The 25,822-nt window shown below is 42.4% G+C and overlaps 1 protein-coding gene across 1 annotated transcript in view; it reads left to right on the forward strand.

The window, feature by feature from the left end:
* Positions 1-3,136: 3,136 nt before the first annotated feature.
* Positions 3,137-25,822, forward strand: part of adgra2 (adhesion G protein-coupled receptor A2) — a 40,346-nt gene continuing 17,660 nt past the window's right edge. The window contains exons 1-2 of the mRNA XM_035165417.2: positions 3,137-4,166; positions 22,211-22,282. Coding sequence (XP_035021308.1) covers positions 3,862-4,166; positions 22,211-22,282 — 377 coding nt within the window. The 5' untranslated portion in view covers positions 3,137-3,861. The remainder of the gene's footprint in view (positions 4,167-22,210; positions 22,283-25,822) is intronic.

Raw genomic sequence — 25,822 nt, forward strand, 5'->3', positions numbered from 1 at the left:
TATATGTACATTAAAATACATTTATTACCATAGGACTTAGTTTTATAAATATGCAACTAAACAGGTAAGTGTAAGGATCACATAATGATTTATTCAGTTATTATACAAGTGCTACTTTACATGTGGATTGCATGTGTACATTTTGTATAAATAGAATCACTTAACATAAGATTGTAAAAACTATTTACACTGGATTAAATGCTAAACTATTGGAACTGACACAACCGCAGGCCCGTCTACTGCTACCAACAATAATTCTTAATGATCGTCAAAGGAATTTAGTGCTGAGGAATATGGCACCACATTATGATTTGATAACCCCATAATTTGGGCAAGAGGCTGGTTTAACATGCCCATAAATCCTTAATTAAAACCATGCATCCAGGAAGTGCCCGTATAGCTGCAGGGCCGAGAGGGCGGATCTTATGTGTGCTGCACATCTCACCACTAGATGTCATGGGCTCCTCGAGTAAGACTCAGCAGCCACAGACGAGGGCCTTAGAAACAGGCCCTGATGTTTGCATCCCTGCTGGAAGTTTTCTTTTGTTTATCCACTGGCAGAGACATAAGCCTGAGCTATGCCTCAGAACTCACTGCTCCACATCTCTGATTGGGCTGAAAACCTCCACTGTTCTAAGCTACATCTGCTGCAGCGTGGGCCGGCACGAACAAGCCCAGGAGAAGCCATCACTCAGCCGTCTCACAAATTGTCTGTCTTCCCTCATATCTTCTGTCATACATCACGAACAGTTGCGTAACCTCCACACAAAAAAAAACCCTCCTCCCCTCGGACATTATCTTTACTTCCTCTGTTTTACTTTTCGAGGCTCAGAGCTTCTTCTGCGTTCCACCTCTCCATCCCAGCGTTCTCCCCCCTTTCCTCAATACTCCACCTGGAATGGAGTCCAGATGTGGAGCAGGGAGAAGGAGAGATTGCCTGCTTGGCTATAAGGAGCGAGGGGGCTGTGGGGAGCACGGAGAGAGAAAATGTTGGAACGACATTAAAGTTTGTCTGGATGCCATTAAGTACAATTTGATGTAATGTGCAGTTTGGAACGTGACATTTTAAATGGAAACTGCTCTCCAGATGAGAGAGATTTGGGCCTGGTGGAGTTGGAGGGGGGTGTTGTACTTGAAGCCTTATTTAACAGCTTGGATAAACAGCCCTCTGTTTCGTTGCTGAGCAGGCGCCCATCCACTGCTTGTGCTTTCTTTCAATAATCATGCTGGCTTTCTGAGCCCCGCTCCAGTGTACAGTATCATATACAGGAATAACAAACCCGGGGTCCACTGTGCGGGTCAGAGCACACTGCACCATTATACTGCTCGCATGACTGAGGTGCCTGCAGTTTGGATATGTCAGGGAAGACATGTCAAGACCAATTGCACCAAGTCCGTTTTCAAAAGCCCTTTCCTGCTTTCACCTTCTCATATTTTGAAATATTCTCCAGATTCGAACCGGCTCGGTCTCCGTGGGGCCTCTCGTATATCAAAAAGTATTTTTTAAACAGAAATCCATCGCTGGATCTTGGAAACTTTCCATACACACAAGCAAAAAAATGTGAAAAGGAGCACTTGAGGAAGTTTATGATCCTCTGTGTTTTTTGGATTGCATGTGATTCTTTCAGGATGAGGGGGGGTGAGGAATATTTAAAAACATTTTTCTTTTCAACAAAAAGATTTACGGTCTGGAATTCTATTTGTCCAAGCATTTCTAACTCATAGCATTTGGTTTGTGCAAGATGCAGTGGATGTGATAGCTCATATGGTACATAAAGGGGAACACACTCTTTCAGTTGATGCTGAATTAGGCTGCAGTACTTGATGATGTTCAACAGGTTAGTCTGACTTGATCTCACTGAACTAGCCCTTCCATTACAATGTCCTTCACCATGTTAGAACTTGCATTAAAGAACCCATACATTGCAGTATTTTATGGGATGCCTGCTGTTGCCAGTGACCATGAACATAATGGCCTCTGGGGGACAAAAACATCATATCATAAAACTCATCATGGCAGCTCAGCCTCTGCACATTTTCACGATCATTTCTCCTGCGCTACCACAACTTTCTTTGCGGTAACGATACAGAATGTGGTGAAGTATATCTATAAAAGTCTTTGCTTCCTCTGCTTCCCGCTGATTCATTGAAAAAACCTTTGAACTGCTAAAACACATACAATATTTAAGAAGCCTTCAGCAAGACCTTCATTCACAATCTGCTCTGTCGATGGAGGCGCTCACTGAAACCAAGACCTACCTGAATGGAAACATCCAATCAAAATTTAAAAAACCACCAAAGAACGGTAAATATTACCCATAATCCCCGGCTTTCTGAACCAGAGAGCTACCATTGTAACATATACACCAAATTCTGTCCAGGATTCTTGATCGTTTTAAAATTTACTCGCCGAATATCAGAGTTAAACGTTAAACTTTTCATTCTTTCTAACTGATCTTAAGTCAGTTACGGCATGTGGTGTGAGGAGTGGGGATGAAAGCGATGCCATTCTCCCTATTCCAAGTCAGTGATCCATCAAACTAATTTTGAAGATGCTATTTAGGGTAAAAAAGTTGCATAGTGATGCTTTAAAAGACCTGAGGAGACACAATCATGATAAATTACCCTTTCTGTATATTCAAAAAAATGAATATACAGAAAAGAGGAAATCTGAATCTCTACACCAGGTCTTTTATATTTATTTATTATGAGTTCGTGCAATTTCATCCAATATGTCCAATAATTCTCATGTCTGTTTACATCTCATTTATTCAATATGTGTAATTTCATTCACTTGTGTGCAACATCCTAATATTTATAGAATATCTATCTATTTAATCTTATATTATTAGCTTTTACTTATGAAAGCAGAGCATTAATGATTATATTCGTGAGCTAGACGCAATATAATTACTTTGCACTTTTGAGCTTGAATTCTGATTATTGGCTAATCATTTTGGTTTTGTGCCGTCCAGCATATCATTTAAACCAAATACATAAAACCCTCAGGACTGTGTGATGAAGTTTGGTGAAGTCCGGGTGGGTTATTAAACATGTGGACCCTCCTCTCCCTCCTCTCTGTGGCCGGGCTGGATGCGCTAGGACCGCGGGGACCTGGGCGCAGACGCAGACGGAACGGGCGCACTTGGGGTTGTTGCTAAAGTGAGTTAGAGTGTGACAAGAGGCAAGCGAGCAAAAACCGCTAGATAGATTCTGGGAATTACACAGGAGCCCATGGAGACCAGCTCATTTTCTTAATCCGAGTGTGTGTAGTTGCGTATTTTTACCTCCTCCTGTTTTACTCCAAGTTGCGCTTGAGATAAGGTTTACGCAGACCTCCGGGATCCGGGAAAACTCTGAAGGAAAAAGAGCAGCGCGAAAAGTGAGAGAAGTTTGACAATATACTTTTTCTCCTTCTTCACTTAATCAAAGAGGTGAAAAAGTGGCTGCTCAATCGTCAATCTCATCGACCCTTGGATTAATTTTTTAAAAGGCGAATAACGGTAATTCGGACATTCCCAAGCATCCTCTAAAGTGATGTAAATCTCATATTTCAGTCAATAATAGGACCAGCAACTCTTTAAGACGGAAGACTGCGGCTGTTTCAATGTGTTGAGTACATTTGAATGGACTAACACACTCCTGGGTTGATCTGGACCACAGGGAGTTGTGCGCCCTGGCTGCCATGACATAACGGGACACTTGGAAAACTCCACGGCGCTGAATATTTCTGGAATGAGCGGCTGATGTGTGTTCACTGCTGAGCGGAGCTTCTCTAAGTTTTCCATTCATTCGACACTTGAAACATATTTTTTCTCCTTGCGCCCCCCTCCTCTGAGAGCTTCATGGTGGAGATATGGGATGACTGGAGGCGGGGGTGCAGCTGAGGTGAGATCCAGCCGAAGGACAATGTTTGCGCCCGGCGTTGGCATCCCTCTGCTGCCGGGGCGTGTGGTACTGATGCTGCTGCTGCTGCTTGCCGCCTCCGGGCCGAGGGTCTCCCAGGCCTGTCCCGGGCTGCTCGCGTCCACCAGCGGCTGCAGCTGCACGGACGAGCGCTCCAAAGCGCACGGCGCCCAGGCTTTGGGCAGAAGGGTCAGCTGCACCAAGGAGGAGCTGACTGAGCCTCCGGATCCGAGCCTGATGCCCAACAGGACAGTTACTCTGTGAGTCTGACAAGTTTACTGTAACATCCACAAATATCATATCACTTTATGACTGTGATCTTCCTCCTGTGGCCTTAACTTATGGTGCCATGTGCGTCCTCTGGTTTCAGAGATTTTTGGAGGAAAGTGTGTAAACCAATCATACTCATAGCATTTGCCACAGTCAGTGATTATCATAGGCTGAGGAGACAGACTTTCCAGGTCTTATTACAGGTTTTAATCAGTGATTGTTCAGTTTTAATGGCACAATTCACATAAAAATACATAGTTGGGAAAAACCAATAGCTCAGTCTTCTGATCAGGCCCACACACCCAACACTTTGACCCCGTGACCTTAGCTTTAACTGTATTGAGGACTTGTTGCAGTAATAAGGCTTGTTAGGTCAGGAGTTTACATCTTGATCTAGTTTAACTCTGTAGTGGTGGGCTGAGCGATTGGCTCTCTGTAAAGCATTAAGAAGATCACTGAGAGGGCAGAGCGACTGTAGCCATCATCATTGGCCCAGCCTCTTTGACACAACTCTGTCACTTTAAATTTGACTCTCAGCCTCTCTGAGTTCAGCCCCCTTCCTTCTCCCACCACCACCTCCACCCTGTGCACATGGTCCAGCTGACTTGGCCTTGCAAAACGGCTATAAACAGAAACACATTTTGAGCATTTTATACCCGACGTTGTGCTTTACTGTTGGGTTGGCGCCTTCTTTTAATACTGCAACACCCCGTCTGACAATCACCTTCGAGTGAGGATAGAAAAAAAACAAAACCACTCAGTGGAAACCAGACAGCAACAATTCTGGGCCAGTTCTGTGTGATATTTATTTGTGTGGTTTATCTGCACAAAGCACGCACATCCACATCAGGGGCCAAAACACACTTATCTTTCATGATGGATGCGCTACCAATGTATCAGTGACACATTTTTTGGGTGGTGTCTTAACGTTTTCTTCACAGCTGCTCCGAAGAGGTTTCTGATTCCCACAGTGTGTGACTGTTGTCTGTGCTCTGACGTGGGAAAGTGCTGCATGCACATGGGCACGGTAAAAAAACACAACAACACTATGTTCAGCTGCCCCACTGCAGCGAGCATATGAGGTAAAGTAAGGGGATTCATGCCCTGGGAGAGCTAAAGGCATCCAGCAGTCCATTTAGAGGGCCTTATGTTCCTTGCTTAATAAAGACAGGATCAACATCTGGGCAACACATTGCTGAAAACCAGAGGTTAAAAAAAAGGACTTGGGCAGCAGTGGTGGAGGTGTTTGAAGATAATCTTCCGTCTCTGCACCTACTCATTTTGGTTGAGTTGTGTTTGTACTGATGTTTAGCATCTTGTGACACTTTTAAGAGGCTCTGTATGAGGAGTGAACCGTTCCGCCCATCATCCGCCATTTTCTTTACCTTTCCCCGAGAGCTGCGGTGTCTGGAAAGTTCATTTTCCTGAAGATTCGACAAGTTCGTCCAGCGCCCGTGCTCCCATCGCCACTCACGACATTGGCTCCAGATGTGGAATGTAAGAAGTTGTTGATTTTTGTGTTATTCCTGACATTCCATCGGTGCGCTCAGAGACTGCAGACAGTATCCCAGGTGCAGCAGGGGGAGCTTTTCTACATCACCTCGGTCCCTCCACTCGCGATCGAACGGCCTGACAGCCCCGCTGCATGCCCTCTCGCCTGGGGCAGCCTGGAGGAATGCTCTCCTCCATGCTGAGCAAGGCTGGAGGACACCAGGCCCGGGCTTCCGGGGCCGCCTGCTACGTGTAATGCACAACAGCTGGCCCCTGTGAACATTCCAGCTGAGGCCCCTTAGCCTCATGGGAAATCCCAATGGGGATTTGTTTATTAAAACTATTAGTTGGCTGTTTGTTGTTCTTGCCAGCCATAAAGGGGTGACCAGTCACCCCAATATTATCACCTCCTTCTGTGGCATTTCAAGGCCTCTGATTACACTGCTGCGTGACACGTTGTACACCGTTTCTCTGATCACTGGTCCAATAATGCATTTGTCTGAGCCTTCGTGCACAAGCCCCAGTCGTCTGTCCCACTTTCCCTCTTTTTCTTTATCTCCAGCTCCCCCATTTCTCTCCCCTTCCCACCCCCTCTATCATGAGTTCATCCACACGCAGTAACTCTCAACCTAAATATTTAGTCGTCTTGGTAGGAAACTGCCATGTCCAAACTCCTTCCAGATGTGAGCCTGCACAGGCTTGTGTTTTGGCGTAATTATGCACGGCTGCAAAGGAGCTGGATCACTGGGAGAGGAAGAGGAGCGGAAGGGTAGAGAGGCAAAAAAAAGCACCGGTGTCGAGGAGAAAGTATACGAGTGAATGACAGGAATTGAAGAAAAAAAGGCCACAGCGAAGGAGAAAGTTGAGCACGAAGGGTAGAAGAGGTGGGAAGTGGGAACTGAGAGGTGAACAAAAAAAAAACGAGAGCGCAAGCGAGAGGATGGAGGAGGGAGAATAGAGGCTTGGCAGGCGGTTCAGAGGGATGTGCCCCTGGAGACTGAAAATCCCCAGCCCCTGACGAACAGATCTCCGACATCGGGGTGAGAGGGAGGAGGAGGCAGTGGAGCAACATAGCTTCACTTCCAAGGCATTGCTCCATGTCTCCTTTATTTTTAGTCTTTTGAACCAGTGTCAAAGAAGAACTTTTGTTTTTTTTATTGGTGATGAAATTTGTTCCCCTCTTAGGATGAATATATATCACACACACTCATGCCCCGAAAAACACGCAGAGTAACTCCTCCCTGTGCTGTGTGACGGCAGCTGTGCTTGTTTTAATGTTTTTAATGAATAACAGACAAATGGAGGGAACGTACAGTGGCAGTTTGTGTGTGAACGTGCTGGTGCTTCGCTGCTTGTGGTTTTTACCCAAGTCTAAACCGCACTCCTCCCCTGGCGTAGTTTGTTGTCATCGATGTCAGTGACTGATGGCTCTGCAGGCTCAGTGGGTGCCAGGCGAAAGGAGCAGGCCGCACATGCTCGGGGTGCGGGGTCAGCGTGCCCGCCGTTGACACGATGCCCCCTCAGCTGCGGGACAGTTGCTCCTTGCATGTTTGCACTTGAGCCCAGGGTTTAAGATACAAATATTCCGGCGAGGATGGTCATATTTTTATCAGTAAGGGTCGCGTGTAGGCTAAATGAACAGCTGTAAAATCTGCTCAGGGGTTTGGTGAACAAAGGCCGGATCTCAGTTTTAGCTTGTGCTATAAAGCAATAATTAATACACATAACCGCTGTTCTATACATTTTCAGATGAGAATATTAACACCACTTTCTTGTCTGCACACCAGATCTGAAGCTACAGCTGCAGCCAATTAGCGTAGCTTAGCATAAAGACTATAAACGCGGGGCAACGGCTAGCCAAGTCAGTCCAAAGCAAAAAAAATCTGTCAGTCACATCCTCTAAAGCTCAGTAGTCACAACATTACTGTTTTAACAGAAAGACCAGTGTTAGCTGTTAACCCAATTTCTTCATACCAAGCTAAGCTACACCAAGCTAAGCTAATTGGCTGGTATTATAGCTTCATATTGAATGGACAGAGACTGTAGTGTTCCTCTCATCTGTTTTTCTCATCTAACTGTCAGAGTGAAAGCTAATAGCAAAGTGTATTTTAGAAAACGTACAGCCGTTCCTCCAAATCTTATTTTTAAGTCCTGATCAGCTTAAATCTGTTTTATTTATCAACGTGTGAAACAAAATGATCTCAGCTCAAACGTTCCCTTTTCAGTTGCTGTTTTTTTTCAGAGCCGTTCAGTTCTTTCTGTCTTCTTTAGCAGATAAGCTACGACATCATGTGAGAATCAGATAAAAGATCCTAAAACCTAATAAATGGACCTTTTTAAAATAAGTTCTTGTGACTTAAATAATAAAAAGAGACAACATTTACAACACCATTTTATTAGCTGCAAATATAAAGAGGAGCTTAAAAGTAAAAACGCTTACTCTACTACACTTTTATTTTGTACTTTTATTATTTTCATTACTTATTTGAATACATTATTAAGGCTCTAATTACCAAAGAGTGCCTCATCTAGGTCACTTCATTTTCAACATTTTGGGAAATAAAGTCATAATATTACGAGAATAAAGACACAGTGGGATGGTTCCTGTTATATTAAAAGGGAAATATTAGAAGTCTGTGTTGAAATGAGGAATATAGAGCATCTTGTTTAGTGATGCTTTAGAATAGGCTACACAAAATAAGGTAAATACTTCATCTTTTTTCACATCAACTCTATAATATCAGAACTGAAAAGATTGTTTAATAAACCGTGTTTATTGTGAAGAAAGAAGCACACAGACTTGGAGGAACTTGCCTCTTTTGTAGAGGAGCACATGTGTGGTGGTGGTCGACTGTGAGGTTATCGTTGGCGACATCTGCGTGCTATTTAAAAAGGACTTTTAGTTTCTCAAAAAATAATGACTAGGTTTACATGAACATCCAACTATTGACCTCAATTCAATTATACAACATCATTTTGGTGTTTATATGAGTTGCCAATAGAATATTACACTCATGTTCCAATTTACATGTTACAGAGCAAAGTCTGGTTATAACCCACTTCATTACGTCCACTACGCCATTGCCTCCGACGTTATTTCGCCAGTTTCAAATCCCCAACCTGAAATAGTTTAATGCATGAGGACACCATTTTGGGTGGTTTCTTTCTAATTTTCAAAAAGCTATAACTCCTTTATATTTTACGATCTCGTTTACACTCAGGGCTTGTGTCATCAAGCTGCTGTAGGTTGATGTTGCAAAATGCTGTGATAACTTCAATTGGACGTTATAATGTGATGAAGACATATACACATCAACATAATGTGACTAAGGTCGGAAAACTCAACATTTATTTATACAATCATTGCTCATTCTGAGTCTGACCTAATTCAGGTTAAGATAATCAGACAATGTTGTTTACATGGCTGTGTCATATTCAGACTATTGTGTTAATCAGGTTAATATCAGAATACTGATGTCTTGTAAACGTAGTCAGTGAGATTGTTAATCAAGACTTTGGATCCAGAGGAAGTGGAACTTTATGATTTTCATTCAACTCTGACTATATTCTTGTAATACTACGACTTTATTTTCAATATCTCAGATTTTTTATCTTCAATATTAGACTTAATAAATTGAACATGTAACTTCCTGACTTTTAGAGGTGCTGTTTTTGTTTCCTTCTGACTGAGCTGTTTCCCTCTGTTTTCAGCCTCTTCAATAAGCTGCTGGCTGTAGCTTTGTATTTTAGTGAGTGCAGATCACCAAAGTTGAACCAGTCTGCGACAGAAAGTGTTTGGAGGATGAAAGAGCTCATTTAGCAGCAGCATCTGAAGGATAGGGCGTCCTTGTTTTTACACTTCACCCCACATTTGTCTGATTACTCATTTTTTGGTTCAATTAAATCCAACCATCATGCCGCCTGTAATTGTTTACTGCATCTAAAGAGTCCTCTGTGTCTCAAAGCCAGCTCACCTCTCCAGAATGATCCTCTGGCTACAGTATGAATCTGTGTGTATCTTTAACCACCATTTTATCTCCTGACTCACTTCGTCGGCCTCTCACTTGTGGCCCATGTGCGGACAGATACCGAGGGGCGAGCAGATGTGTCGGTGGTTGGTGTTGTTTCTGTGAGTCCGTGTGTGTTGAGACAGGAGTACGTAGATGAAAACGTCCCAAACATTCATTTTATCAGCGGGGAGAATTCCAATAGCTGGGTGAGCGCGGGACCCCAGGCATTCCTGCAGCGATAGGGTTTATTTATGTGGGGAAAGGTGTTGAGAGGAGGGGGAGCGTGCTCTCCTCCGCACATGTGAGGTGGGGCAGTGGTCGGCAATAAATCAAAACAGCAAACAAAAGGCCGGACACTGGATACTCTGGGCTTTATGCTGAGCTGCAGCACCTGCCAATGCCACACAGGCTTGGATTTTAATGTGCCCTCTCATGTCAAGGTAACACGACCAGAGGGGGACATCTCCACACGCCTACTGTGCTGCACTGGAGCTGTCCCCCGGTTCAAACAGTGCATGTGTATTTCGTTTGTCACCTTGTTGTGTTTGTTGATTAAAAGTCTGCGATATTTCGAAACTTGGCATAAACACAGAGATGTGTTGTCATAGTAATCTCATATCCCTGAGTGGCTTTTTGTTATTTTAGGACTTTTTTTCCACGGAGCTCTCTTCTTATCTTACTCCAAAAATGCCTGACTTTGACTTTTCGTTGCCAGCGCTAACTTCCCTCTCCCTGTGTTTGACCACAGCGGCTCCCACAGTTCCTGCCCCGGGTAGAAAACACATGGATACAGACAGATATAATGGGCGTCTGTAGTGGGAATGCCTGTGGCTGTGTGGCGTGTGTGTGTGTGTGTGTGTGTGTGTGTGTGTGTGTGTGTGTGTGTGTGTGTGTGTGTGTGTGTGTGTGTGTGTGTGCATGCTCCCTTGTCTTTGTGATATGCTTACCATTGAATTCACCAATGTAATCTAATCTGAGTACTTTTTGATGATAGGTGCATATATATATATATAGGGGTACATGAACTTTTACGACTCAAAGGAGATTTAAATTAGTTTGCTGCGCCGACTGATAACTGACTAATGTCCTAAGGAAACTAATATTAATCTGGATTTCCTGAAACTCCCACAATTTTACCAAATGATTCCATTAAAGGTGCCATTTGTACACACATACATACATATATTTTGTATTCCTGTGTCATGCCAATGCATTTGGTCCATCCCTTTTTGTGAGTCAGCCCTAATCTACAAGCACTTATATATATATATCTTCTTCTGGTATTACATGTACAAAACATGGGGGGAAATGAAAAAATTAAGAATTAAAAAGAAGTTATCGAACTAAGAATTATTACATCTATAAATTGACTCAATAAAGAGCTTTTTCTAGGCTTCCTCCAGAGAACTGGCTGATTGAAATGTTTCACATGTAAATAGCCAACTCATCATCATCAGAATATGTAAAGTCAATATCTTTTTTTAATCTTACAAAACAGAGAATAACACAGTTCACAATAGAAGGGATATCATCATTCAGACCAGCACATCAGACAGATCTGATGTTCTTAATCTTTATTGATACATTTTCCAGTTTCTTCAGTCAAAGGTAAAATGTAAGTTTGTGTCTTACCAGGAGCGGGTGGTGGTGATCTTCATTTTTGCCATGAAGTTCCGCCCTTGTTGTGTTTACAAGACAAGAGATTTAAATCTGCATATGTGGATCAAAGGTCATGCAGGGACAAAAAAATGAAAACAAAATTCTCTGTCACCCAAAGATACACATTTTATATCTAGTTTATCAATATAAATGGTTTATACTTTGATTGTTTATAAATCAACCAACAACAACAATTCGTATTTCGAATTTTCTAATGTTACTCCAAACCATTTAATGATGATTAGCTCTAACTGTAAATAGAACCACAATATATCAAGAGTCGGTTCACACCCAGTCACATATTTGTGAAATAAAGCAACAGCTTTTATTCAAATCTTAACCACTGGTCAAAGAGACAATATGTGTGTGTATTCCTTCAGCTGAAATCAAATAAGTATTACGAAAGCATGTTGGACTACCATCATATTTTTAGAATAAAAGCCTTATGATGCAGTAATTTAGATTGGTGTGACATGAACACTGATTCTCCGAAAAATTTAATACAAACAATAACAAAACAAAACAAAAACACAAACTTCTCACAGATGCCGAAAGCGACACCGTGAGAGTATCTGGGGCAGACAGATTTTTCACCAGCTCTTTGTAAACGCATCCCGATTTACCAGCAGCCTTTGCTCAGGAGCAGAAAACAGAGGCTGGTTATGAGAGCGAACAATGAGACAATGTTCGCCAGGCATCCACCGCATTCCGCTCACTGTCTCAAAAGGCTAAATTCACTAAATTGCCTCATTAAAAGCGTAAAAACACTTTAGACAGCGATTAAACTGACTATTGTGTTCCTGCTGTGCGCCCGTAAACTTTCCAGTTCGGTTTGTCTTGACTTGTCTTTGACTCCAAATATTGCTATAAATTATTGCCGCTTTACGGTAAGGCGTTGGTATTTTAACTTGTGTTCTCTGGCTGTTAATATTCAAAGCGTCTAGTTGTTTATGTCTATAAAGTTCACTGTTGTGAGTTGTGTATAAACCGCAGAAGCAACACTTCGTGGATGGTTCCTGTGCGCAAAACTCCATGAATTGTGTAATAAGACACACAAAGTGGGGGACCTTTCTCTCCAAAGTGTAGATTGTGTTTGTGTGTGAGTCTGTTTGCCTGTGCAGTGCACACACATATGGGAAGGGCGTGCATGGCCGCAGCTCTCGAAATAGGCCTTAGTCCTCCCCTCTCTAATTAGAGACATTTCAAAAACCCAAATTTTAATTTTAGACTTTTTGGACCACTTATGCACACACACACACATGCACATGCACACACACATGCACACACACATGCACACACACGTGCACACACACACACACACACACACACAGTTAAACATACGCACTTTCTGTCTAAATAAATCTGATAGGTCACACATTGCATCTAAATCCACACCCACACACACACACAGCCACAAACCGCAGAGCCTTACTCCCGGCCTGGTAACCGAGCACAATGCAGTGTACTCTATAATAAGTGGTTGCACATATCAAATGCAGCAGAACACTCCCCATATATCGCCTCAAGTCAGGAAACTATGATAATAAACCCAAGTAATGCAAGATTCTCTACAAACTATATATTTTGACTATTTAGCTTGACAAGTGTCTGTTTCGCTCCTAATGTGGCTTCTCGCGCCTCTTTTCTCGATTTGATGACTGAACGACTCAATCTGGGTCTTTCACATAACTAGTTCACAGAAAATATTTTACATGCAATTACATGGATGCTCCGTTCTATGACAGGCAGTAAATGGGGCTTGTAGCTTGGCAGCGTTCCCCAGTGGCTGCCACAAGCCCTCTGGTGGGCCGGGCACAATGGGCACATTCACATCTTGACATGCATTTGCTGCTAAAGTGCTTGTTGTGCTCGAGGGCATTTAGTCTCTCTGTTACTCTCAGTGCCGTGACAAGCTCAGGGTGCAAGGGTGCTCATGGGACCAATGGCTTAGGTGGCTCTCCCATCTTTTTTTTTACAAGCAAAGGGTTAAGCTATTTGGACATCACCGAGTCGCTGAACAGTCTGGGGGCCTCTTATAAAGTACTTATTGTAACAAAGATGACACAGCCACCTCTCAGCCTGAGAGATCTTTTCGCTTTCGCTCTCTTTCATTCCTCCTGCCTCAGCCTTCCTCTCCTCTTCCCTGTCTCCGAGCGGGAGACTAACCGAGAGACGAGGGTTGGGTTAAGCTGAGGCAAACACAAATATTGTCTACTGTCAAAAACCACTGTGCACAGTCACCGAAAATGTCATCCACTTGGATTATATTCAAAGCATAAAATGTGCAATAATATTTATAATACTCTCATGATCGAGCCAGCACAGTCACAAATGCATAAATAACAATCCAAACGCGTTCAAACCAGCTGCACCACATTCATTATACTGGGGTTTGGAGATGCACTGACAAATATAGCATTTTTTCCACAGCCCACTTGCTAAAATTTCCTAATATGACAATTTACTTTTGCTAAAAGATATGTACACAAAAAAGCCACAATCGGGCTGGCCAAACCTCAGACATCAGAGACAGAATTAAACAAAAAAATTAAGCACAAACTTTTTATCTAAATTCAACTATATTACTTCTTGACTTTGAGTGACACACAGAAGCTGGAAATTACAGAAATGCCACTCAAACAACTGAAAAATGACTCATGATGCATGGCAATTTTAGACGACTGTGAAAAGCAGTTTTTACAGTCATTTGTCCATTCTGGGCTACTGTAGAATAATTGTTGCAACATGGTGGACTTTGTGGAAAAGTTAAAGGGATCGTTCTAAGGTAATGAAAACACATAAATTATTTATTTTTTATTATTTATTTCTGGGTGATTATACACAAATAAGGAGAATATTTATTATTATTTAGTTCTGCTCATCGATCCCCTGAAGCCTACACACACACACACACACACACACACACACACACACACACACACACACACACACACACACACACACACACACACACACACACACACACACACTTCATGGGACATGTCCTGACCCAGAATTCAGGGCCACTAATGAAGGTCCATACCAATTACTGCTGCGTGTTTGTCGCCAAAGGAGCCCCAACTCAGCAAGTGGTTGCGTGTACTATATGTGCGTGATAGTGTACAATGCATTGACGAATTAGAATGGCACTCAGAGCACATACCTCCGCTAAGGCCCAACAGTCTCTTTACATTAAATCATGCTCCACCAAATATAGACGTATAGATATCAGGTCCTTAAATATGTCAGATTTTTTCCCCATCAAGATTAATGAACTATTCCCTGGGAAAACTGTGAAAATGTAAAAAGCTTGATCTCTTTATGTTAAAGAAAGTGATGAAAAAATGACTGGATCGGGGTCTGCACCAAAATTGTATGGTTTCTTCCCTGACCCATACCACATCCGTCAACAAGGTTTGGTGGTAATCCGTCCAGTTGTGTTTGCGTTATCTTGTCAACAAACAAACAAACAAACAAACAAACAAACAAACAAACGGTCATAGGTGAAAACAACCTTGCCTCTGGTAACACAAAGTGGCAAATGTGAATTGTCTATCACTGAAAACATTTTCAAGAAGTTTCTATTCCACACAATAATCTCTCACACATAATATTGACATTGAAAGTGTGAATCCATTTTATTTTCACACACAAGTCAAATAAATCTTTTTAATGCTTGATGTCTGAAGATTTCCCTTTCTTCATCTGAATTAACCTATTGCCGAAAATTCCACTAATCAACTTGAACGATGATTTAAAAAAAAGACCATAATTCCTGAATGAATCATAGAGCACAGGTATGATGTTATTCTGAGCTCGTAACTCTGAGACTGTGTGATTTGAGGCCAGCTCCGTGTCTGTGATGTTAAACTCTCACGTAATGTTGTTCTGTAATGGATGTTGATCTATTGGACTTGGCATGTTGGGGGGGTGGGGGAACGCGGCCTCGGAAAACCTGGTAACAGCCAAATTAAGTAATACCGTTTTTAATCCATCTTTTGGTTCAACCACAATATTTTGTAGATCCACTACGTCTGATCTCATTACTCCGAGCGCCGTGTGTGTGATGTGTATATAAAGAGAAACGCTGCCATGTTCACTTACTGCTCTGCCAAGTCGTGAACTGCCAATGCACTAGAAATGCAACTCTGGCAAGCAGCAGCTACTCAAACGGAAAAGTAGAGAGGAGAAATTAAAAAGAAAAAACACTGATGATCTTTTGCAGAACGTTCTCAGCTGTACGCATACAAAATGCTCACACAATGCCGTGCTGTGTGAAAGTGGATAATCGTATTCTTTCAGCAGAATTTAATTACCTCTAAGGAAAATTCCCTCAAGGGCGAAATTACTCTTTTCTTTATATGAACTTTTTCGCTGCAGTGAGTGACACAGACCAGCGTGTGCACTATCAAGTCAGCACGCTTATTAAACCGGCTTTAATTCAATAATGACGCTCCGAGGTGCTCATTGAAAATCACTCTCATTATCTGGCTCCGATTGGTCTCCGATTTAGGACAGGATTCGTGGCACGTTACCAATCTCTTTCAAGGGTTCTTGTGTTTCCCCTCGCGTGTGGTCCTCCAGGGTAGGAGACCTATCCAGAGTTAAACGATGTTTACACGGCGGCCCACTGGCTTGTTTTGACTCTCTTTATTAAAGTGAACCTGCACCTTGGACACTATAGTTCATCACTCGGGATGAGCTGGAGCTTCCGATCAGCGCCCTGTGTCTCAGCATCCAGTCATTGTGCAGCAGCTCCAGGTGTTTTCAGGGTGATGCTGCAGAAACAAAGAAAAAAAGTACATGGTCCTACAAAGGTAATGAGGGCGAGCAGCTTAGCCTGCAGATGAATTCTTATTAAAACTAAATCCCTCTTAAGATCTTTTTTTTGTTCCTGTGAGGGGGTTTTCAGCCACATAGAGCTCCTTGTCTAAGTCCAGCATGCCAAAATATTTGGATCAGCACTTTTTCACTCAAATGCATTTCATTCATGTCCTGCGCTGAATGCCAAACTAGGATGAAGCATTTCCTGTATGCTCAAAAAAGTACAGAAGCTTTAAGTGTGTCTAACCAGAGAAGTGGGATGAAGGGTGCAAAGATATTGACTGTACTTCCAGTGAGAACCGACTGCACACAAGACATCTTGTTGTGTGTTTGGGTTTATTCTAGCTGTGGTTAGGACAGGATATAGAAGGATGTGTTCTCCCTCTCCGTCCATCATTTCTGCACCAGGTTGTGATGTGGAAAGCTGAAAGGACTCCGTTCAGCCGCTGCTCCCTGTGTCGGTGCTGATCACCTCACATCAGGCCTTTACAGCTGCACCACAGAGAAGATTCCTCAGTCAAAATGATTGGTTGACAATGACGCAAAAACCAGGAGCAGCTGTAGAAAGGCATCAAATAAAGACAGATAGACCCCCACACACACACACACACACACACACACACACACACACACACACACACACACACACACACACACAATGGACCTGAGACAGTATGTTACAGCCGCCCAGTGAAGAGTCAGGGGGTAAGAGCGGAAGTAAATGAGTGAGCAAATACGATTTGCGACATGCTGTCCTGCCCCTGTGTGGCCCTCAAAGGCTCTGTGGGTTTAAGAAGCAAATTGAGCAAACCAACAAAGTGAGTGGCATGGTGCAGGGAGGAGCTGCTGCGGTTTACTAGACAAGACTCTTTGTAAGGCTTTTACTCTTTCACACTCCAGCACACAACAAGGAAACCTTGAACTCACGCTGCACAATGGCACTTGGATTGAGACATAAGGGACTCTGGGATTGTAGTAGCAGTATGTTATATTTGAAATGAATTGAAATGACCACAAAACCCGCAGCATTTCTCAATATGCTTCTGTAAATCCACACTCTCTGCAACTAATACTTAAAGTTTACTTTGCCAACAGTGTATTTGTTTGGATAGATCTCTGCCAACATCTGGGTTGACGGGTTGAGAGGGATTTTTCATCCGTTTAGAAAACCACTTTCAATTCATGTCCTGTGAAAAGATTACATTGTTCTACAATATGTTCCCTAAAATTCGTGACTCCTTTAGACGACCTGCAGGCTTGTCAGAGTATTTTTAAAGTTTTGAATAATTTATCTCCTCATCATTTCTTTTGAACATAGACCAAACATTAATTCAGAAATGCGATCTCATCACAATAACCTAAGTCAGTAAATAACAGAAAGTAGATTGTAAGTTATTTACGATCTGTTGATATTTTAGAAAATCCTTATAAAAATAGTTTCATTTGATTTGCAGTAAAAAAGAAATTGTAAAATGAAAAAAAAGGAAAAGTAAACATAATTATTTTAGGAGAAAATTAACTACACATCCCATAATCCATTGCAAATGATCCCTTTCCAATGACATCCTCTCTAATTTAACCTTGTTGGTAAAGTAGTGTTGCAATATATTGTAGTTTGTATCTTACATGTATGTATTTGCATATATGTTTGTAGCCAACATGATCGACATGGTTGTGGTAAACATTTCCATGGTAACAACAAGCTTCACCAATCAGAGACATCTCCACTACACCTGAGGATTGTGGGTAGTGTACCACTTCTCCTTGATGTTGTGAATAAAACACGTTTTTCTCAAGATGCAGTTGATATCATATGGACTTGTGGCTTCTACACGAGCATGTTACATCATTTTTACTTTCATAACCACTCTGTTGAGCTCTATTTGTACAATGAAGCAAATGTTTTGTTTGAAGCAAATAGATAGCAAATTTCAGCTGCGGTTATCATAAAATTGTTTGAAATACACAACAAAACTTTCCATCTGCACAGGAAAATTTCCATCACTAAGGTGTTGATGACTTTAGGTTAATTTAGGTTTATCTCTGTTAAAAACACACTCAGTTGCTTTTTATTTTTAACCTTGGTTAAATAAGAGCATTTATTCCTATGTATTCATTGCCATTTCAGACTTGAAGGCACTAGAAGAGAGTAGAACATGAAGTGAGGTGGTGGTATACATGTGTTTTTGTGTGTGACCCTGGATAACCTCGCTGCAACATGTGAATGCTCTGCACAGCGGAAGCCGGCTCCTGTGCTTCTGTGTGACCTGACTCTTCGTACGTGACCCCCAGGGTTTTGATCTTCATGTAAATGAATTAGATGAGAGGCTTTAATGGGATGCTGGAGCCTGACATGTGGCCCTGTTTTTTTTTTGCGTTGATTAGACGGATTCAATTAGTCTGTCAGATTTCACTGAAGCCTTTGTGGCCTGAAAGAGTAAAGTGAATGAGGGATACCATCCATGATGTCTGGACTAAGTTAGCACACTGCATTATACAGCGTATTGTTCATGAAAGCAGATTAACTCAATCTGCCATCTGATCTGTCACTGATGACAAGTAAACAAGCCACTCGTGTACAGTAAATGGAACCGCACAGAGCGGACATTGGGTCTGCTGGTAGCTTGGACCTCCATGATTAAGAAGCTGCTCATCTTCTGTGCTTGTAAAGCTCTGTTAACCTTTGTAAACAGCAGTGATGAAGAGATGTTCCTCCTCAGCTGTCACCTGCCTCCGGTCACTGCTCCGTCCGTCTGATGGCTGTCCAGGAAGTGCTCTCTCTACAACCCCTGAACTCTGGAACCGGTTTCTGAATAAACAGCTAATTGGCTGGGTTTCCTGTTTAGCCTGATGGGAACGCAGACTATTTCTGTCTGTTTACAGAGTTCTGCCTCTGTCTCTCTTTCACAGAGTCGTACTCTCTGCATTGTTTACGAAAGAACAATGTCCTTCTCTACAACTGTGCTCCAAACATCTGACTTCGTGGGGCTACACAGTAGTACACAGCCTCTGTCGACTTCCCCGCATTCCTGGAAATCTGCACCTTTAGTTGTCTGTGGGAAGAATCCATTCAGCTCATGTTGTGGCCTTTTTTATGTATGAACATCAGCTTTCAAGTCCCAGTGTACAGAGGAACAAGCTAATTTAAATATTGTGTTGAAATGACTTAACCTGAGAGATATGAGGGTTATTGTGATCTCCAAGTGCACATGGAGATAACACACAAACACATCTGAATAGAACTATACAAAAGCTCCTATTTTGTTCGCACGCACATGTACACATTCAAGCGCATCCAAACCCAATATACACAGGATTCAGACAAATCGCAAAATAAGCTTAGTCAAAAAGGAACTATCTGTATCTAAACTGTCTGTGTTGAATTAAATGGTTTGTTTCTTTGCCAGATGTGACTTTCTCCTCTCCTATCTGTATTGAATTATTCAGGCAGTTCCGGATCTTCTGTAGCTTTCATCTCGGGCCTGCATCCAGTTATAGAAGAGATATTGTGCCCAAAGTCTAGTGAGAGACCTTAAGGTCCACGAGTCAAAGGTTCATACGCAGGCTACGGCACGAGAGGACTGTGCTCGTTTAACATGCACACTAAAAATGCTGTGACGCCATAATGGATTTATTTCATTGATTCTGGCTGGATTATTGAACATGACATATTTTAGTTTAGTTTAGTTTACAGTTAGAAATTAGTCTCTGATCTGAAATGGCATCTGTTTTCAAGGCTCCATTTTTGGACATTGATGTAGATTCTGAGATAGTAATCATACTTTAACAGAACAACTTAAAATACAAATTATTGAGGCCTAGAGCAGCTGAGTAAAACCATCAGAAAAGCTGTGGTTTCAGTTTTATAGTCATTATCTGTGATCTTGATTAAGGCCCAATTTAACTAAATATTTCTCTGGTTTTTAATTTTGATAATTGAAGTATTCAGGGTAACTGGAGCAGTAGATGATTTCCCCTAAAAGTTGTGTTTGCTTTTGTGACAAACTTTTCTGCCTTCAGATGTTGTGGCTGTGAGCAAAGCTATCGAGGTGAAGAAGTGAGTCGGGCCAGTTTGTCGCTATATACCAAGACTAGATGATTAAATCAGGTCATTAACTGAGCTGGAAGGCGCAGGGCTGAAGGCAGTGTTTTTATTGATGTGGCAGGAAATAGGGGGGCCGACTGCTGCTGAATCTGTAAATCTCACAGACTGTTCACAGTCAGCTCCCAATTTTAAAGGAGCACACACAGCTCCACTCTCTCGATTCGGAACACACTTAATGTCGCAAACAGCCCATTAAGCGCCATGTGGTAGGAGCGAAGATGACGTGAAACTGAAGGGTGTGTTAATGATGATGGGCTGATGCCAGCATCAGGGCCCGGGCTGTACCCTGAGCTTTTCCTGGGCAGACGTGGGCAGTGGACACAGAGCTATGAATATTAAACACTGTCTCCTGGAAATTATCTTTATACACAACAATTTTGCATAACAGAGTAGATCCTGGTCTTGGTTTAATATTGACAAAGTCAACACTGAGTTGAAGCACAGGGATGCATTGGGTTTTTCGATATAACAAAAGCACAGACGTTTCCTAACCTTTCCCAAGTGCATAAGTGGACTAAACCTAATAACACATGTGATGCACGGTATAAACCCTGGCCTCTGGAGTCAGCGTTTTGTGCTTTGTAGGCCCGACCATCCTGCCTGAACTACTCCCTATTTTGTGGAAGAACATTGCACTTCCTGAACTGGAAAAGAAAACCCCTTAGTAAATATAATCCAGGCAGCAGATTTATTTCTTCTAAAGGATATTTGGCAAAGTGCATTAGTATACAACATAAACATATTTTGTAGAACACTGGGAACATTCACTTGGCTTCAAACACAGATGTGCATGTTATTTTCTGACACACTACTGTATGGCTCTTGTAAGAAAATAATAACCCAACTGTATTAATGTAGCACTGTTTCAGTGTTATTGTCAATTCAAAGTACTTAACAATACAAGTCACATTCATCCAACCACACACACATTCAAACAGCACTTCTATGTGCAACAACTTTTTAAATCAAACACAATTCAGCACAGCCCACAGGGAAATTTGGGGTTCAGTATCTTGCCCAAGGACCCTTCAGAATTCAGACTGTAGGTAGGAATCAAACTACTGACATTTTGGTTCGTAGACAGCCTTCTCTACCTCCTGAGCCACAGCCGCCCAAATGTCTTGGTGGTGCAATGAAGCTTGAGTGGTTGTGAAAAAGCACAGCAGATGTTACCCACCAGTTTGGCAGAGTCGTGCTTGCTGTTTCTCTGTGCTTCCAGTCTTTATGCTAAGCTAAGCTAACTGTCTGTAGCTTCATACTCAGCATACAGACATGAGCCTGGTATTGATCTTCTTGTCTTTATCTTGGCAAGACAATTTGTTTATTCCCCAAGAAACTCAACAACTTGTATTGAGAGATAAAATCTTTGCTAAAGTGTGTCTTTACACTGACTCTGACAATGTTCCCTCAGAGCAGAGTTATTGCTGTAACTATCCAATGTTCCCCCTGTCAGAGAAGCCATCTGAAGCTCACATCCAGTGTGCGCTGCAGCCCTATGCCCTCTGCTCTGATAAGAACCCCTTAAGCCAAGTGATTCGTCAGTATGGAAAGAGCCAATTAACATGGTCTGTGCCGCCATTCGTTTGATGTGGAGAGAAATCCTTTTGATGTAAAAAATGTATGCGAAATGGTTATCAAGATTACAGTTTCCCTCCTAATCTTGATGTTCTATTTCTTGTCTTTAGCATTAATTGGAAACATCTTTGGCTAATGTTTCTGCTCAGGCTAATCTTTTGTGCGACTGCAGGCCCGAGTGGTCAGTTTGACTCTCGTCACCCTCATGACCCCCTCGACATGTGCTTGGTTCAACCTGAACTCTGCGTCTGGAGGGAAACTAATGTCCAAGATAGTATTATAGCACATTTGAGTTTATCATTCTAAAATGTGCTTTAATTTATTATCTGTTGTACATTTTTAACAATACTGTGTTTTGTGTTTTTAACAGGATAATGAGCCACAACAAAATCCGAGTTCTGAAGAACGGATCCTTCTTTGGACTCTACGCTCTGGAAAAGCTGTGAGTAGCCTATTTCTTATCATGCTTGATTATTTTTGCACCTTGACAGATGCAAATGTGTCATATTTATTCTCTCCATTAGATTTATGGGATGCATATATGTGGGAGCTGTTATTTAGTACATCTGGGCGTTTGCAGAGAAATAGACAGTGAATCAGTGAGATCTGAGAAGCTCTGTGGGCTTCTATCCAGCAGGGAGGATGATACACTCAGACTGGCTTTCACAAAGTTATGTTGAAAGTTCACATAATTACACTTCAGTGCTTCATTATCAGGTAAGCCCCACTCCACAGGAACCGCAGGACAAGATAAGGGAGATCTCTGGGAGGAGGTGCATGTTGGCAGCTTGGCCTGAGCCTCACAGACAGTCTGGCCCTCCTTAGCAGCATTGTAATCTCTCTGAATGGGGTGTGAGACAGATGATAGACAATATCTTTTTTTTCCTGCTAAGCAGCCTCAGTGACAAACAGGAAAGCAACCACAGTGAATATGTTACCTGACACATCGCTTTGTTTGTCTGAAATATCACAACAACAATTAAATGGATTGCCATGACATTTGGTTCCGACATTCATGGTCCCCAGATAACAGATCATGTCCCTATGAGGCTGAACGTTTGGGTTTTTTAGGGTCTGGGCAGTTATTGGAATGGTCATGACATTGAGTAGCCTACAGATGTTCATGGTTTCCAAGGGATGAATTACAATCAGAATCAAAATGTAGTTTTTGGTCAACTTTGGTGATGTCTTAACTTTTCATACTGTTCCATTTGTCCAGTTTGTCAAGGACTAGCTAATTAGCAAATGTTTCAATCAGCATTTTAGTTGTTCAGAAATAATAGCAGCTTATTTGTTTTCTTTTCTTCAAAAAGAAAGAGCTACACAGCTAGCAGCATGCACAGAGGATACAGTATGGTATTTTATGATTTAGGGGGCTCTCTCACCTACCTTGTTTGGTCCATATCTTCAGACTTTATAGTTTAGACCAAACCAAAATAATAGACCATGGTTGAGATGATTTGCAGTTTGAAGTTTTTCAGATAGTTTGGACTTTTGGAGCGGCTCACAGGATTGATGCAGTCAATGATATAATGTTTCGGACACTCACTTTGCTAGTAGTAATATCGCAATGATATTACAGTAGAAATATAATAGACAAAGTATACCAATTCAATAATTTTCTTCCTTCAAATGGAAAACTACTTTTTACTATGCACCTTTTTCCAAAAGGTTGGTGAACATGATAGCCGAATTGAAAATACATCAACGCCAGACAGACGCCCATCCACAAACCAATCAATGTCAAGTGTAGGGAGGTACAAAGGACCTACTTATATCACACAAATGTATTTGGTCAACTCCCTAAATAACCATGTGAAACCAAAACTATTGTAACAATGACATGAACCTTGATTCGGACCATGGTCTGGACTTTCTGGTGTGAAATCGCCTCTAGGCTGATTTTAGTCATCACGGTCTAGACTTGTGTTTTCCAGCTACTCCTGGCTCCTCTGATTCTCGCCTGTGAGAACTGCATCTAGTTTGTTTCCCAGACATTAAATTCCATTGCAAGGTGTGCTAGCATCCTAGTAAAGCTTTTATAGTGTGCTGGTAGCTAACTACGCACATGGAGCAAGCGGTAGTCTGCAGACATACTTGTTTTGTCAGAGGGTGGGATGAGTATGCTGAAGGGATATTAGTTCCACATGCCACTCGGATCTGCCACCCATGAAGCTAACTGGCTTCTGAAACATGTTGAAAGAAAAATATGGTAATTTGCAGCAGTTGTTACCTTATTAGTAGCTACCTACTGGACCTCACAGCAGATGTGCCAGTCAAGGACAAAAAAGCCAAATTGTGCTGTACTTGCTGTTTTCATGTCTGGCATGTGAGTGCCATGGGTGAACAGATTTGAGGCCAAAGTTCTCAGCTTGTACCTCAGCTGTCTGTCTTGCACCGAAGACGCTGATAAAAGCTGTTGGCGATGATGATGATGAAGATGCTACACAGATATCTTACATCTCAACTGCTTGGGTGGAAGTGATAATAAAGGAAAGCCAAAGTAAATCTGTTGGCTGATGTGTTCGATGTAAAATGAGCTGAATGTTTGTTTTTGTAAGTGTGGACAAGATTCCCTGTTGCGCTGCTGGGTCGGTGGGTCGGGTAACCTGAGCTGACCCGCTAACAGGCCCTCGTACCTGAAGCAGTGATAAAACTAGCAGGGGGCAACAAGGGTGGAGCTTTCTTGGAGGCTCATAACTACAAAACCTGGGAAGAAAAAAAAAGAGGGAACAGTGCAGACAAACTAACACTCACACTTGTGCTCCACAGAGGGAGATGTGAGGAGAGGACGTAGCGTAAATCACGCAGGCCTCATTTCACTCCTCTGCCTCAGCCTCCGCTGGCTCTCTGACACACAGCGGTGGAGGTCTGTTCCCTCACGCTGACGTCTTCAACCTTTAATTGAGCCCTGCACAGCTTATAATTACATCTGAGCTCATGGGAAAATTGCTGTCTGATGTGAAAAAGGCCACATTGAAATGCACCGTTGCTGTGATGGAGGGGTTTGAAGGGATGGACTCAGATGTGAGGTTGCATTAAAAAGTTTGGATCGCAGTCCTGAAACTGTGAGATGTGAGTTTTGCCTCTTTTCAGCCTGTCACCGCTCTCCAGGTCTCCTCATTGTTTCCAGTGTGTTGTCTACATGTGCTTGTCATTTGGAGCAGTAGTGAACAGTTACTCATATTATGTGGTCAGTGCTGTAATCAAAGGGCGGCCCACTAGGGCTGAGTAAACACACATCAGGGAATTACACTGCATCTCTTCCCCTACGAGACAAGGATAAACACAGTCTGCTCCCCTGACTGCAGACACACACACACAAGCACACGCACACGCACACACACACACACACACACACACACACACACACACACACACACACACACACACACACACACACACACACACACACACACACACACACACACACACACACAGACACACAATTTGCCCCTTCTCCATTGTGACTTCAGTGTAAGTGTGTTTCCTAGTATGGGCACCTTCACTTCTTGTCCAGTCATTTCAAATGGCTCTGCTAAATCTCTGTGCAGACGCACACTCACACCCATACACTCACACCAGACATGTATTCAGAGCTGAATGCAGTCTGATCTGCTGTTGTTAGTGGGAGAATACAGCTCTGAGGCAGGCCACCCTCCTCTAGGCCCATGGGCCAGACAGTGCAGCGATCTACACAGTTAGCCCTTTCATTGGGACAAACCTCCCCAAAGCCACTATTGCCTTCATAACCTGCCAAACCACCCAAGTGCAGAGGAGCAATTTAGCCTTGTTTGTTTTTGCCCTCTTACTGGACTACTATGTTTTTGTAGCTCTTTTAAACAGACCTGCCATCCAACAGCTACATTTGGATCTTGGAATACCTTATTTCTTTCCAGCTCTTGGACGAAACACCAGCTGAATCATACCTTTCTTCTGGGGTGTCGCTCACCATATGCAAAGTAGGTCACATTAGTATACA

The sequence above is a fragment of the Hippoglossus stenolepis genome, chromosome 9 (assembly GCF_022539355.2).
Source record: "Hippoglossus stenolepis isolate QCI-W04-F060 chromosome 9, HSTE1.2, whole genome shotgun sequence".
NCBI classification, from domain to species: domain Eukaryota; kingdom Metazoa; phylum Chordata; class Actinopteri; order Pleuronectiformes; family Pleuronectidae; genus Hippoglossus; species Hippoglossus stenolepis.